General features: G+C 35.8%; 1 protein-coding gene across 1 annotated transcript; it reads right to left on the reverse strand.

Moving 5' to 3' along the window:
* Positions 1–530: 530 nt before the first annotated feature.
* Positions 531–16,259, reverse strand: LOC125651446 (solute carrier family 22 member 4-like). Its single transcript, XM_048880034.2, has 12 exons — positions 16,106–16,259; positions 15,762–15,856; positions 12,792–12,941; positions 11,894–12,049; positions 11,109–11,339; positions 8,960–9,156; positions 8,533–8,799; positions 7,259–7,393; positions 6,243–6,328; positions 5,971–6,091; positions 4,875–4,947; positions 531–4,589 (listed from the first exon to the last, which is right to left on the reverse strand). The coding sequence occupies exons 3-12, from the start codon at positions 12,939–12,941 to the stop codon at positions 4,413–4,415; spliced, it is 1,593 nt and encodes a 530-aa protein (XP_048735991.2). The 5' UTR covers positions 15,762–15,856; positions 16,106–16,259; the 3' UTR covers positions 531–4,412.
* Positions 16,260–16,845: the final 586 nt, after the last annotated feature.

Consider the following 16,845-nt stretch of genomic DNA (forward strand, 5'->3'; position numbering starts at 1 on the left):
ACCTGTCATGCACTGGTGTCTCACAGAGAATTAACCTGTCATGGACTGATTTGTTCTTGTTTATATCCCTCTGAAAAAAAATTACATTCACATTGAGACTTCACCATAAATTTCGACCTATGCCAAGCACTCAGAGCTGTAGCAGTGAGAGTTCTTCAGTATGTCACTGTATGATTTGACACTCCTGGGACCGCTGTTGTTAAGGTTATATCCGAAAGATCCAGGACTCCAACTTCTGAATGACTAGTTAAGTTTTTATGTCAAATGTCATTATCACCACATAATCATTACCAACAAAACACATTGAAAATATTTCTTTATAAAGCTTTAAATTCAATGTTCTACATCAACTTTTCATGGAAGTTTTGTGCAAGATGTCCATATAAACAAACTTGTGAAAATATGAATTGTTCAGAGTTCACAATTTTGAGTGTGAACATGTTCAGACATTCCTGTTTGTGAGCTTCTTAAAAATGTTAACCTGACAAAAAATGTACCATTAGCTAGGCCAATTATAAAATAAACAAGCATTGTTTATATCAGTTTTATTCCATTGTTCAAAGCCCTGACAAACTCGTTAAATTACAGCCACACCGCATAACAATACAACGTAACAACACACTTTTTTTCAAAAGAACAGAATCCTTATATGTGAAAATATTAACAGTTATGGGAAAATCTAAAAATTCTTATATTATATGAGCCATATCAGTAAAACTGAAGAGTCCTTTATATGAACACTGTCTGGGGGGGGGGGGGGGGGGGGTATTTAAAATTGAAACTTCATGACAAACCAAAAATATCGAGGTTTATCAAACAAGTAAAGTTTATAATTTATATAGCAGATTATTAAACAAGTAAAGTTTATAATTTATATAGCAGATTATTAAACAAGTAAAGTTTATAATTTATATAGCAGATTATTAAACAAGTAAAGTTTATAATTTATAAAGCAGATTATTAAACAAGTAAAGTTTATAATCTATATGGCAGATTATTAAACAAGTAAAGTTTATAATCTATATGACAGATTATTAAACAAGTAAAGTTTATAATCTATATGGCAGATTATTAAACAAGTAAGTTCATAATTTAAATAGCAAATTTCATCAACATAAAATGTGATGCACAGAAATTTCCCATAATTAATTTGAACACTCAATGTATGCACCGATCAAAAGTAGTGAACATAAAACATAAAGGTATTCCCTTAAAATACATTTATATATAATGAAGACACCAAACAATCTAACTGGAATAGATCTATAAAATTCTACAAATATGGCACCCAACAAATAGAAGTTACTTTAACAAAATTCAACACACTAAGTTTAAGGTCATACACTAAATAAAAGTATAAGATCTAATTCTCACTAACAAAACCGGACACTCCAAACTGGACACACTCTAAACCTAACATTCCAAACCAGACACGCCAAACCGGACATTCCAAACTGGACACTCCAAATGATAATTGTCAATCGAAACAATAAACAGTGAAAACATGAGACGAACAAAAATTTTCTCATTTAAAAAATTTTAAATCTTTTTTCCCTTGTTTAAAAATAACCATTAATGTTCTGTACTTCAGGGATTAGACTAATTCACTACGGAGGGTGAAAAATTTGTTAATTTTTAAAAATGTAATAAACAACTTGTTCCAAATTTTTATTGGCAGCTACAAGTAATCATCTGAAAACCCACTTTTGAGAAATAACACAAAAATATATTTCAGATCTGAAAAAAAAAAAAAGAAATACAGAAAAATATACATGTATTTAAGAGACAGGGCACATTTCAAATAAAAAGTAATTTAGTCAACAGGGATGCAGCTATCAAATGTTGATCATGTATAAACAAGTGACAAGAGAAGATAATGATTGATTGATTGATGTTTTTCGCCACACTCAACAATTTCTCAGTTATCTGGTGGCGCCCAGTTTTTTATTGGTGGAAGAGAGAACCCACATACAATGTACCTGGGGAGAGACCACCGACCTTCCGAAAGTAAACTGGGAAACTTTCTCACTTACCGGCGTGAGCGGGATTCGAACTCGCGCCGACAGAGGTGAGAGGCTGTGTGATTTTGAGCACGATGCTCTAACCACTCGGCCACGGAGGCCCTAAGAGTGATCAATGGCTGGACCTCATCCATTTATAGTTTTACATGATCTTTATTAATGGCATTCTTACACAAAGTATTCCTCGCATTCCATTTCAATTTGTGACCTAAACATTTTCCTAAACCACCCTGAAATTTCAAAGGAAACATTTTAAAAACTGTTCAATGCTGAACTTCATATAATCATATTTGGTCCAGTAAAATTTTTAATATTGGTCAGACAGATATGTTTAGTTCTTCCAAACTCAATTTGTACAGGTCACGATCAAGCCATTCATCAAGGAAGCTAAAGTGTCAGAAAGGACACAAAACAATTCATCAAAAATTCACACAAATGTATATATGAAAAATAGTAAATAATTATTCATTGATAATGCCTGATAAATATGCTGTCTTATATATAATAAGTGCTCAGAGAAAAAAAGCAAGGAGATTTCTGTACTTGTAATAGCACATTTATATATATATATATATATAAAGCACTAAATTCCAACAACAATTGATACCTAAAAAGTGTCCAATCCATAAAGTGGATGCAAGGTCAAAGGCAAACATTATATAATGCACTAAAATAACCAACACAATTAACATTTAGATTGTCAAATTTTAGGGACAAGTTGTCTCTTCCTCTGGACAAACAAAAAGTTTTACATAAATAAAACATATACAAAAAAGCTAGCACTAAAAATGTTTAAGCACAGAAAAATATATTTATAGCAAGCAACGCAACGAGCTCGCTCCAATGATTACGCAATATTGAGTCACATGATTTGCTCTTCATCAGCTGAAAAATGATGGGGACTACCCATAATGCTTCCGGAAAAATGTTGCCGTCACTGCGGAATACTTCATTGACAACCCCGTAGATAAAACAAATAAATAGTTTGGAAGTTACCACAAATGATTTTAAATTCCAGACAAGCTTTCCCATACCTTAGTACGTTTTGTTGTGGATAATTGCTTGATTTGAAAGAAAAACAATCGCAGCTAATGATGACGTCACAATGAACTGTTTACATCAACCGCGTTATATTTTCCCTGCGTTAAAAGAATATTTCCCCAAGTCGTGTTGTAAGATGTTATGGGTCTTCACTCATCTCAACGGTCATACCGTTAACATATTATATATGAATAAATAACCCTACAAAATAACATGAGAAACCCTGCATGATATGTCACACAGACTGGCAAGTGTCCATACAATAAAATACACTATGCTCTTGGAGTGAAAATAACAGGGGTAAGCTGTGAAGACTTGGATTCTGAATATTTTTCTACCTCCTCAAATGAAGAGTTGCAATACAAACTTGAACTAGGAAGAATGTTTTAGCACACTAAAAGTAATGTATCTCCTTCCATTTCCCATAGTTTACATAAGAGATCAATGTCAAAGGTCATCAAATATGGGATACACTGTCTTACCATGGTATACCAAATATCAAAGGTCTATGTCAAAAGACAAAAAAAGTTATAGTCTGGACAAACAAAAATGCCCCAAAAATTCAATTACATGTATCTGATCTTTACATAAAAGGTCAAGGGTCATAGAAATGGTACGTGACACTAAAAAGCTAGCGCTAAAAACGTGGTATACCAAATATCAAAGACAAAAAAGTTATGGCCCGGACAAACTTTGTATGAGAAAAAGAATTTACACTAAGACAATATATGTCCCCCTTCTGGGAAGGGGAGACAATTATTGATATGTGCCTATTGTGAGAGTGTGTATGTGTGTACCACAGACACTGTGAGTAGACCAGTTTTGATATGTATTTTTTTATATCTCAGTTACTGCTACACTTGATCTATTTAGAATAAGTAGAATCGCCAAGAATTTCTAGTATATGAAAAGAAAAAACCTATACACTATGAAGTCTATGAAGTAAATGTTATATAACACAAGAATATGAAATCATACAGTATTAGGTATATTTCCCTTTTTTGAACAGAGATAATTCGAGAACTGAGATCATGTATATGGAAACAATTTTTCCCAAAACAAAGTGGAAACCCAATATATATACATGTATGTTTTTTCCATATCCTCATCTAGTGTTGTTTTCTGTAATTATGAAAAAAAAAATTTTTAAAAGGTCAAAACTTTGAATTTTTCCATAGAAAAAACCAAATATGTTGTCATTTGATTTCCCCCCAAAAATGCAAGAAATGTGCCTGAGATTTCAACATATGAACAAAACAGAATATAATCCACACTGGAAATATCCCGGTAAATAACATTAGGTACATTGTTTGTGACCTTCAATCATTTCTCTACATGTCCTTGACCGGATTAGAGATACGTGTCCTCAGTCTGAGTGGCTGCCCCTCTGGTGACATTTTCGATGTCGTCGATCGTTTCCGGGAGAGGTTTTTTGTGCGTCTCTGGAAGAAAGTAGGCCAGAATAGCACCCACCACCATGATCACCCCAAACACAACGAGAGGAATGTAGTTATCTGAGGTGCTCGTCTGAAATCAGAGATGACAGATCGTTACTGAGAATTTACGGAATAAATACTTGTTTATTCAAGCATGTTACTCCTGAAAAATTTGAATGGTAGATTTTCGGCTAATGGACTGTATATGATAACAGCCTTTCTTGACCTCCATGAAACTCAAAATTTTAAAGCATCAAAGAAAAACTAAATATTCTTTTTAATATTTTATCAACTATTAGTGGTAAGTACTAATTACTGTGTATACTATTAGTAATGATGTAATCACTGTATACATTACAAGTGGTGAAGCACTTACTGCATATACTATTAGGGGTGCAGCTATTCCTCCCAAGTTTTCAAAGAAAGATGACAGCCCCAGTGCATGGTTTCTAAAAATAAATTTGAATTTTGAAAGCTTGAAAACACAATGGAATACTATACTCATGACATGATGTCTCTTTCATTTGATATTGTAAGTCTCTTTTAAAAAATACATCTGGTGTTTGGAGTGTAACTGATGGAATACAATATGAACTTCCCCTGTATGTAAAACGAGGTCATCTTAGACTACATGCAACACCCAATCAAAGCTGACAGCCCTACCCTCTCTAAACATCTTGATTACAGTATATCTTAGTCAAAAATTAGGCATACAGGCCATATTGCTCACACAAGTCACTTTGCTTTCATCATCAAGTACTGTAGATTCCTTATTTTATGCGAGTACTTAATATGGCGAAATGACTATTAGATGTCAAATCCCGTAAACATGAATTCCCGTGTCCTCTGATAATCCCGTGAACATGAATTCCCGTGTGGTCTGTTAATCCCGTAAACATGAATTCCCGTGTCCTCTGATAATCCCGTGAACATGAATTCCCGTGTGGTCTGTTAATCCCGTAAACATGAATTCCCGTGTCCTCTGATAATCAACAGTTCTTGTATGTATTTTAGAAACAAAATTAAAAGCGAGTAATTTTATTTCATAAATGATGCCTTTAGCAAAATTACATGAAAATAAATTCCTCACATATATTTAGGAATCTACAGTAACATAAATTGAAGCCTGTCATTAAGGCCCCACACTAAGTTATCAGGGTTATGATTTGAATAAACTTGAAATTATAGTACACAATGACGCTTGCAAATATTGCCTAATTGATTATTGTTCAAGAAAGGAATATTTCTTTTGTAAACTTTGATCCCCTGTTCTGATCATTCTGGTCAAGGTGACTATATATTTTATGTACATTAATAAAAAGTGATGTGTCTGAATGTGTCTGAATTCAAAGCACTAGTACCCAACAAGTGGTCACCCTGGGATTTGAATAACATTAATCTGGTTGAAAGTTTAGACCATTTAGACCATTAAGTCCAGTGTTCCACACCTGTCCGATCACCTGAATTTTTACCTGACAACTGTGGGGAAGATTTCTGTGGAGTAGAGATAGGACAAAGAATAAGCTCCTGTAATTCCAAACTTCCCAATCATGGCCATTGTTATCTGCAGCCATACCAAGTCCGTTCCAGAACCTGCAACATTTAACAATCAAATGAGAGACTTTCAAAACCTTCAAGTTTTTGTTTTGTTAAATTTTACTTTCATTTTTGGAGTCTCTTTATTAGTCTGTTTCTGGCTGTAATGTATATTCATTTTATGAACATTTGTCAGGACTTTAATTACCTGTTTCCTTGGGAATGAAAATAGTGATGATGTTTGAAATTCCTGACAGCAATAGGAAAAAGATGACAGGTCTTCGCCTCCCAACCCTGTAAACCAATCAAATCATCTGAATCAAAACAATTCAGAGACCAACCCTGTAAACCAATCAAATCATCTGAATCAAAACAATTCAGAGACCAACCCTGTAAATCAATTTAATCATCACAACATTTGTTTATTTGTTCATACTTTAAAATGTGGCTTTAATATTCAGTGTTAATTTTGAAACAAGAAATGTTTCAGAAATATGTAAACACAAGTAAAAGGTAAAGTAAAAATAAGTTAGTAGAAAAATCACTGCTGGCGTACACAGAATTCTCAATTTTCAGATACATCATTCTATACACTATGAGCTATAAGTATGCATGTCTTGCTTATTATAACTCAAAAATCCTAAAACCTATTACCGTATATACTCGCCTATAAGTCGGTTCGCCTATAAGTCGGTTGTATAGTTTTTAGGTAATTTTGGAGGGAATTGCCATTGACCCATTTATAAGTCGGTCTAATGTTTTTCAAAAATCGGTTGATAATTTCAAATCAATACTCCAATGTTTTTACCTGTGTTTCAAATAATATTTTGAGAAATGTAACAATATTTGATATTTTTTTTCTTGACAAATCAATTTCATATCAATATTCTTATGTATTTATCTGTGTTCATATAATATTTCATTACTTTTTATTCTCAACAAATTAAACAGTTACTGCTTTGTTTTTTTTTTCGTCCATGTTTTTGTTGTTTAAAAAATACTAGGCAGCCTAAGGCTATACATTATGCCATCCAGAAAAATACTAATCTTCTTAGGACACTCCTATAAGTCGGACATAGAGTTTAGGACCAAAATATAACTTTAAAAAATCCGACTTAAAGGAAAGTATATAGGGTAAAATAACATAATAATGTTTCAAAAGAATTCATTTAATTTACAAAAGAAAGATTGTAAAAGTGGCAGACAAAAAAAAAATATCTGTACTTGTTGATGATAAACATGCAAATGATGAGAGCTGGTATTTCTACGATCCCGCTAATGCCGAGGTTCAGGAACTGGTTACCATGGAGCTGGGGTGTGGCAAAAAGAATTCCAAAGTAGCACACACTGTCAGCAGTCCTACAAAAATAAAACGAGACACGTCTGAATAAAAGGGATGTCACTTCATGAGGTAGATCAGTAGAATGCACGTCGGGTTAATGCAAGGAATCCCCCAGAATGAACTTAATCCATAAGGTTCATGAAAATCGAAATAGAAACATTTATTTTGATTTCATAATAGAAACAACAAGTTTATGAAGTTGGAATGATAATCATCCATACAAGATTGAACCATAAAGAAACTATGGTTCAAATAAAGTTATATTGCCTTTTTTTCAGTGTGCACTAAAAACTGGATCAGGTAGTAAAAGTTGCAAGAGGCCCATGGGCCTCATCGCTCACCCGAGTCACCTTAGCCCAACTCTGAAGATTTTCCATTAATATTTGCATGTAAAACCTTAGTCCCTATTGTGGCCCCAACCTACTCCCTTGGGGCCATGATTTTTACAAACTTAAATCTACACTATGTCAGGAAGCTTTCATGTAAATGTCAACTTCTTTGGCACAATGGTTCTTGAGAAGAAGATTTTTAAAGATTTCCCCATCATATTTCTATGTAAAACTTTGATCCCCTATTGTGGCCCCAACCTACCCCCAGGGGGCCATGATTTGACCAAACTTGAATCTGCACTATGTCAGGAAGTTTTCATGTAAATATCAGCTCTTCTGGCTCATTGGTTCTTGAGAAGAAGATTTTTAAAGATTGTTCCTATATATTTGTATGTAAAACTTTGATCCCCTATTGTGGCCCCAACCTACTCTCGGAGGCCATGATTTGAACAAACTTGAATCTGCACTATGTCAGGAAGCTTTCAATTAAATGTAAGCTCTTGTGGCCCATTGGTTCTTGAGAAGAAGATTTTTAAATGACCCTACCCTAATTTTGCATTTTTCTGATTATCTCCCCTTTGAAGGGGGCATGGCCCTTCATTTGAACAAACTTGAAAACCATTTAAATCTGACAGAGAACAGATGGTAAAATGAAAAGAACATGCTACATGTAATGTAACTGAAATATCTTCTGATATTATTCAATCACCAGTCAGCTGATATTATTCATTGTATTGCCATGAAAAATTTGGTTTGTAACATCAGATTTGGGTTTGTAACATCAAGATTTAGGCGTCTAAATCGACATGTCTAGAAGAAATATTTACCACAAATAAAACATAATTAGGGTGTATCGTCTCAGATTCGGTGTCTTGAAGAGGTCAAGGACAGTGAACTTCTTTCTTTCCTTGACTCTGAGAAGACCCTCCTGACTCTGACCCACGCCCGGGGTCTCCTCAGGCTCAGGTGCCGGGACCTCCAAAAGATCGGAAGAAATGGTCTTGTTGTTCACTTTGGCAGCAAACTTGGCGACTGATTTTGCCTTGTTATACTTCTTGTTTGCTATCAGCCACTGAATGGACTCTGGCAAAAACCTAAAACAGAGCTAGTTATTTTTTACAGAAGTATAAAATATGTCATGGACTTCTGCATACTACAAAAGAACTTTCTGAAATCACCTATGAGGGAAAAGGATATTCCGTAAATCGTAAATTTGACCAGGATACTGATATAAACTGAATGATTTGGACATACCAGGCATAAACAATAGTGAGAAAGTTTGGAATGGAAATGACCAGCTCAAGCGTCCTCCAGTCGCGTATGTAGTAACCCAGTAAAGCTAGGACGACCAGCCCCACCCCCCAGGAACAGTTGATGCCCACTGACGGGAAGGAGCGACTGGAAGCTGGAAACATTTCTGTCACCATGACGTAGGTTGTCAAGGCAATAGGCTACAATAAACAATTACATTCATACATCTTTCACAGAAAACATCAATACACTCTAAAATGGTTTCGAAATAATACTGTACCTTAGACATTAAATAATTTCAGATTACCCAGTACATATACACAAAACCTGCACAACAAATTACTTTCATACCAAGACATATTGTATAATCCTACTTTAAGAATTTCCCCCCGAAATCAAGTAATTTTTTTTAGAAACAATTATGCACCTCCCCCCCCCCCCCCCCCCCCCCCTGTGGAAATATTGAAAATATTAACTTTTCATTAAGAATGCCTGTAGTGATAGTGAAAATTATGGGACAACCATAACAAGAGGTACTGTGAGCAATGCTCACTAAGAATACCCCCCGCTTACCCCAATCTCCCAAAGGGTGTTGGTAATAGGTATAAACTACCTCTTTTCTGAGTGTAAAAAACAAATGGAATGACAAACCGAACCATATTGCTACTTCGATGTCCAGTGCGCGTGACCTTTGACCTTTTGACCCCAAAATTGATAGGGAACATCTTCATCCCATGGGTAGTCCATATGTATGATATGGTGACGGTAGGTGGAAAGGATAACGCTTTAGAGCCCGGAAACCATATTGCTACTTCGATGTCCAGTGCATGTGACCTTTGACCTTTTGACCCCAAAATCAATAGGGAATATCTTCATCCCATGGGTAGTCCATATGTATGATATGGTGACGGTAGGTGGAAAGGATAATGCTTTAGAGCCCGGAAACCATTGCGTCTACAGACGGACGGACAGACAGATGGACAACCCGATTCCAGTATACCCCCCCCCCCCCGCAACTTGTTGTGGGGGGTATAATAATAAGTTTGATCTTTCTAGATACTGAGCAGACATTTCCAAATAACCAGCAATTCGAATCATGACCTTTGACCTAGTGATCTGAAAACCGATGGGGGCCATCTACTCTTTAGGGGGACCCTGCGTACCAAGTTTGATGTCTGTCAAGGAAATGGCTCTCAAGTTATCGAGTGGACAACATCATGATATGTCCAGTTTGACTCTTGAACTATGATCTTGTGATCTCAAAATTGGTATGCATCATTTACTCCCTAGGTAGAACCAGTGTACCAAGTTTGATATCTGTCAAGCAAAGCATTTTCAAGATATTAAGCAGACAGTATCTTTCTATGTCCAGATTTACCTTTGACCTGAAAATCAATAGGGGTCATCTACTCTCTATGAGCAACTAATGTACCAAGTTTGGTAACCGTCAAGCAAAGGGTTCTTTAGATATTGAGTGGACATTCACAAAACTTTGTCTATTGACCAACCGACAGGTGCAAAACACCATGCCCCCTCTTCTTCAATGGGGGAGGGAGGCATAATTTAAAAGACTGTAATTCAACAACCTAAAAATCCATGAAATGCATATTCGACATGCATGCCTCTACATTACATGTATGTTTCATAAAATAAAAAATATTTAACTGACAGAGTCCAACAACCTGTAATTTTCTCAAAAATAAAAAAATCCTTACCAAAGCACGTCTTCAATACTAATACAAACCGTCTTTAAAATAGGAGGTCCTCACTTGAAAACAGTGGGAGGAATTAAGATGGACAAATTATGAACCCTTTCATATAACATTAAATTTCAAATAAAGGGGCAAAACTCCTGCAAGAGAGGTCGAAATGGATAAAAATTGCAATATGATCTAGGGTGATCGACAAAGAAGCTACACCGCAAGTTTCAGCTTGATATATGACTGAACAATTAAATACAAAAAGAAAACCCAGAACGGATGGACATATAAATATTGTTGTACCATGCGAGTGGTTATTGCCGGTCAGCGGCTCCCGCTACTGTCTGGTCTGTCATCTGATTTATGCTTATTGGTACTTCTATATATCTGTGGAATGCAAAAACAAATGATTCTATGATATATCAATTACCTGGTCATGAAAACATACATACCATGTTCAATACAGCAATGAAAAATCTCAGCACGGTGAACATGACATAACTGCTGGAAAAGGCAGCTCCTATCCCAATGGCCCCCTGTATCCAGAGCATCACTAGAATGACCCACTTCCTGCCGAATTTATCTGATAGCGGAGTCAGACACAGCGCTCCCAGTGTATTTCCCACCATGTAAATAGTGGACGATAGGTCCACCAGGAAATTGTCATCACAGACCAAGTCCCACTGTCAAAAGAATGTCAGAGTCAGCAAACAAAGGACAAGTCCCACTGTCAAAAGAATGTCAGAGTCAGCAAACAAAGGACAAGTCCCACTGTCAAAAGAATGTCAGAGTCAGCAAACAAAGGACAAGTCCCACTGTCAAAAGAATGTCAGAGTCAGCAAACAAAGGACAATGCTTTGTTTCGGGAATTCCAAACACAGATTTTTCTGATCTTTCCCGATTCTCCAATTGTTCAGAAATCTATGCATGATCGGAGACAAGGAAGAACAAGAACAGGGTCACTGATAATAAACTTAATCTATTCGAAGATTTATTGTTCAAAGAAATTTTTTAGTTTTTGGTTTTAAGTTTTTGGTCATTACAGAGAATTGCTCTTAAATCTCAAATAGATTGATAAAAATAATCCAATTAATCCATATCAATACACCCAATTGTCTTAAGAAATCTAAATAAGAAAGCACATGTGTTTGTGTGTGTGTTTGGGGGGTGGGGGGGGGGATGGGGGGAGGGGAGTGGGTGGGGGGGGGTGTAAAACTTTTTCCTTACAGATTTTTACCTCTGATAAGACGGTTGACTCAAATTCACTTCCGTATGTCCAGCCTTGGTCACATGACACGCTGTGATTGGTTGTTGGAGATTTCATCAAACACTTTTCATAGCCTCCAGTTGAGTCCAAAGGAATAATGGCATCAACTGTCTCATTTGCAGGCACCTGTTGAGGAAATGTGAAAAGCATTAACTTGTAATTCAAATCTATAGAGAATACAAGAAATGTAATTCTGTCTGAGTAGACAACTACCATTACATTACAATTATGAGTACTGAGACATTACATTACAATGATAAGTAGTGAGATATTATACATTTATTGCATGATAGTGAGGGAGATATGAAGATTTATTCACCCAAGAAAAATCATTCATGCAATAAATTGTTTATTATACTGAAACAAAGCAAGACTACAAAAGTGCATTTGATATTGGAGTCCGCTCATCTATACATTGTATGTATTGGCTGAGATCATCCTAACGGTAACACCGCGCCGTCAACGTATTATGTAGAAAGTACAAACAATGAAATACAGTGATATGATAACCAGTTTTTGCATTTCCATTCCCCTTGAAACACTGATTTACGTGCTTGTTTTTGTATCAACCAAAACCATGCGATTTTACTATATATCAGAGGCCCGCATATTTTGTGCCTTACGAACTATGAAAGTAGAATGATTCAGACTTAATATGACATCACAATACACTTCGTATACTTTGATGTTAAATGTATGGAAAATGCACGAGGCTGCCTAAGGGGTAAATATGATGGGGAAATATGATGCTTGAGAGGGAGATATAAGTTTTATCATCCCTGGCATGTGACTGTGTAGACCAATCAGATTATGCGTTGCAGAGAATTCTCATAATGTGGTATAACACAATTTACATATGAGATATTACCTTACAATGATGACCGGGGTCTCCTCCCAGAAATAGAATAACCATCACAGGCCATGCGCCTCTCATGTAAATAAACGAAACACAAAGGAAAAACAGGATCTGGAACAGTCCAAACCTTCCAAGGCTCTCCAAAATTCGATCAGCATCCATCTGTAACACACAAACACTCAGTACAGCATCTACACCACACAAACAGTCAGTACAACACACAAACACTCAGTACAACACACAAACACTCAGTACAACACACAAACACTCAGTACAACATCTGTAACACACAAACACTCAGTACAACATCAACAACACACAAACACTCAGTACAACACACAAACACTCAGTACAACACACAAACACTCAGTACAACATCTACAACACACAAACACTCAGTACAACATCTACAACACACAAACACTCAGTATAACACACAAACACTCAATACAACATCAACAACACACAAACACTCAGTACAACACACAAACACTCAGTACAACACACAAACACTCAGTACAACACACAAACACTCAGTACAACATCTACAACACACAAACACTCAGTATAACACACAAACACTCAATACAACATCAACAACACACAAACACTCAGTACAACACACAAACACTCAGTACAACACACAAACACTCAGTACAACACACAAACACTCAGTACAACATCTACAACACACAAACACTCAGTACAACACACAAACACTCAGTACAACACACAAACACTCAGTATAACACACAAACACTCAGTACAACATCTACAACACACAGACACTCAGTACAACACACAAACACTCAGTACAACACACAAACACTCAGTACAACATCAACAACACACAAACACTCAGTACAACACACAAACACTCAGTACAACACACAAACACTCAGTACAACACACAAACATTCAGTACAACACACAAACACTCAGTACAACACACAAACATTCAGTACAACACACAAACACTCAGTACAACACACAGACACTCAGTACAACATCTACAACACACAAACACTCAGTACAACATCTACAACACACAAACACTCAGTACAACACACAAACACTCAGTACAACACACACACACACTCAGTACAACACACAAACACTCAGTACAACACACAAACACTCAGTACAACACACAAACACTCAGTACAACATCAACAACACACAAACACTCAGTACAACATCAACAACACACAAACACTCAGTACAACACACAAACACTCAGTATAACACACAAACACTCAGTACAACACACAAACACTCAGTACAACACACAAACACTCAGTACAACACACAAACACTCAGTACAACACACAAACACTCAGTACAACACACAAACACTCAGTACAACACACAAACACTCAGTACAACATCTATAACACACAGACACTCAGTACAACATATACAACACACAGACACTCAGTACAACATCTACAACACACAAACACTCAGTACAACATCTACAACACACAAACACTCAGTACAACACACAGACACTCAGTACAACACACAAACACTCAGTACAACACACAAACACTCAATACAACATCTATAACACACAGACACTCAGTACAACACACAAACACTCAGTACAACACACAAACACTCAGTACAACACAAAAACACTCAGTACAACATCTACAACACACAAACACTCAGTACAACACACAAACACTCAGTACAACATCAACAACACACAAACACTCAGTACAACACACAAACACTCAGTATAACACACAAACACTCAGTACAACACACAAACACTCAGTGTAGTTAAGAAGGTCCTAGGAATAAACAAGTACTGCTAATCAAAAGATATTCCAGAAAACAAAACACCTTGACATTGCTATGATCCTGTGTCAGCAACTGTGTGCATGCTCTACTTAACTGTGTCAAAAAGTCTGTACAGGTAAACTCTTATCTCCATGTTTTTTATTTATGACCCATTTTCAAAACTGTAGAAGATATTTATAGTATGTTAAATACCACATTCCTGAACCATGACATTATGAAGTTCAGACCTCATTCATTTATAACAGGCTGAGATTTGTTAGCTAGTGACCTGATAGCCTTAGACCGATATCCACAATGACCTTGGGCTGACATACCAAAATTAATATCTAGATATTTTACACTAACACAGCTAAGTCAATAATCTCATGTGATCTCCAATAAAATTCCCACTTCTCTCTTTCTTGCAAAGCTAAAAAAAACTTCAATTTCATATAAACAACCCCACCCCCTACATGATCTTCAAACTGCCTGAGTGAATATGATTGCATGGAAATTGTACATGCACATTTCATCACACACATCATAATTTACGAGATTATGTATACCAGTAGGTTAACAAGTAGCTGTCCTTTGTCTGATGTCGTAAGTTAATTTTCTTAATTATATCCCATTGCATCAGAGATCGAATGGGACACAGAAATGCGATAGTCAAAGTGCACAAGTAGCACAAGATAAAATGCATCATGTTTATAAAACCCAGCTGTATTTCATCACAATGAAAATAGAATATTTTTTTAACTCTCACTCTCAGAATATATATATTATATACATATCACATGTCTAAATTATAAAAAAAAAATCCATAATAAAAACTTCCTACACATTGAAAACACCCATGTTTTACTTTTATGACTTTGATCCCTTTCACAATTCACGGGAAATGTTGTGGGTATTGCCTCCTTGCTAGGAATCAGTTAAAATAACACCCCACCCACCCCACTTAAAAAATCATATTCCTCTAGACAAGGTGGATTTTCTTTTCGCTTTCATTTTACATTCTATCAAGTATACACAAACACATCACTGCCTGACCCACACTCTTGCTATTTGTAAGTGAAGTAAACCCTCTAGTCGCTTTATCCACACAGTATCTAACATAAAACATCCTGTAACATCCTGTTTAAATTTCATCTATGTATGTGGTCAGTTCAGTTATCCTAAACAAACACTTACATTCACCTCGATAGGATTATCCCGCTGTTGCACAATTTACTCTGCTTAGTTCTGTCAAGAGGCAATGACGCTGTTGCTCTGCAAACCAGTTTGGCCTAAAAATCACAATATCACATTTACCAGCTCATTTTCTCGTACGCAACATTGCACAGCGTGAGCAGACCCTGCACAACCCCGGCCTTTTTAGTAACTCTATATTATCAAATCTTGCATCATGGAAAATTACAACAAAACGCACTGATGTAATTTAAGGTTGTTTGTTTCTGGTCGTATAATGCAATAATTCTTCAAGGTGATTCAGATTGGTTCGGGGAATAAAAATATCTTTAGATAAGTATACCTACCAGCAAAAGCCGTGCAAATACCCTATTTGTACTGAATAAAATTATATCCTCAATGTCAATTTTGCTATAGTGTTACAAAAGTAGGCTCTAACATTTCACTGGTTTTGATTTCAGATTTGACATGACATGTGTAGATTACGATTTCCTTAGTTTCACTTTTGATTGACATGGCTAAAAGCCGGAATGAAGCGAATTACACAAGCGCACGCGTGCAAAACACGATTTGGGGGCAAATTTTAATTAAATTCAAGGTGTATCTTTGGGTAATATTTTTTTTATTCATAAAAGATTTTTATCTCTATAACAAAAAACTGTCGATTTCAAGCTATCAAAATTCCTTTAAAGGGGCATGGACACGATTGAGCTGAAAAATTTATTTTTCCATTTTTATTGTTCACAATGCTTAACTATAGTATTTCTAATGGTCAACCAAAATTTAAATATCAATTTCCGAGTTACAAGTGCGATACAGCACTCACAATTCTTTGTTATGTAAACAAGGCTCATAAATGCCATGTTTTTGTTTACATATGGATTGCTCATATATAGGATTGCTTAATGTGTAAAACAAAATGATCTGTGTTAACTACTAGAAACTGATTGTGTTCAGAATTAACTTGTAAATTGAAAAATCTGCTTTAAACGAACTTTTACTGGTATATCTAATATATGTAAACAAAAAGATGGCACGAGTCTTGTTTACATAACAAAGAAAAATAAAAGCCATATTTTAGCCTTAA

This window comes from Ostrea edulis, chromosome 5 (assembly GCF_947568905.1).
Source record: "Ostrea edulis chromosome 5, xbOstEdul1.1, whole genome shotgun sequence".
Classification (NCBI taxonomy): Eukaryota; Metazoa; Mollusca; class Bivalvia; order Ostreida; family Ostreidae; genus Ostrea; species Ostrea edulis.

Bases quoted from the DNA above. Each gene is read 5' to 3' on its own strand.
- LOC125651446 (XM_048880034.2), bottom strand. From the start codon at position 12,941: ATGGATGCTGATCGAATTTTGGAGAGCCTTGGAAGGTTTGGACTGTTC. The intron at 11,340-11,893 runs GTAAAAATCTGT...TTCTTTTGACAG, and splicing joins AGTCAACCGTCTTATCAGAG to TGGGACTTGGTCTGTGATGA. The intron at 4,948-5,970 runs GTAAAAATTCAG...ATTTATTTTTAG, and splicing joins ATCTTCCCCACAGTTGTCAG to AAACCATGCACTGGGGCTGT.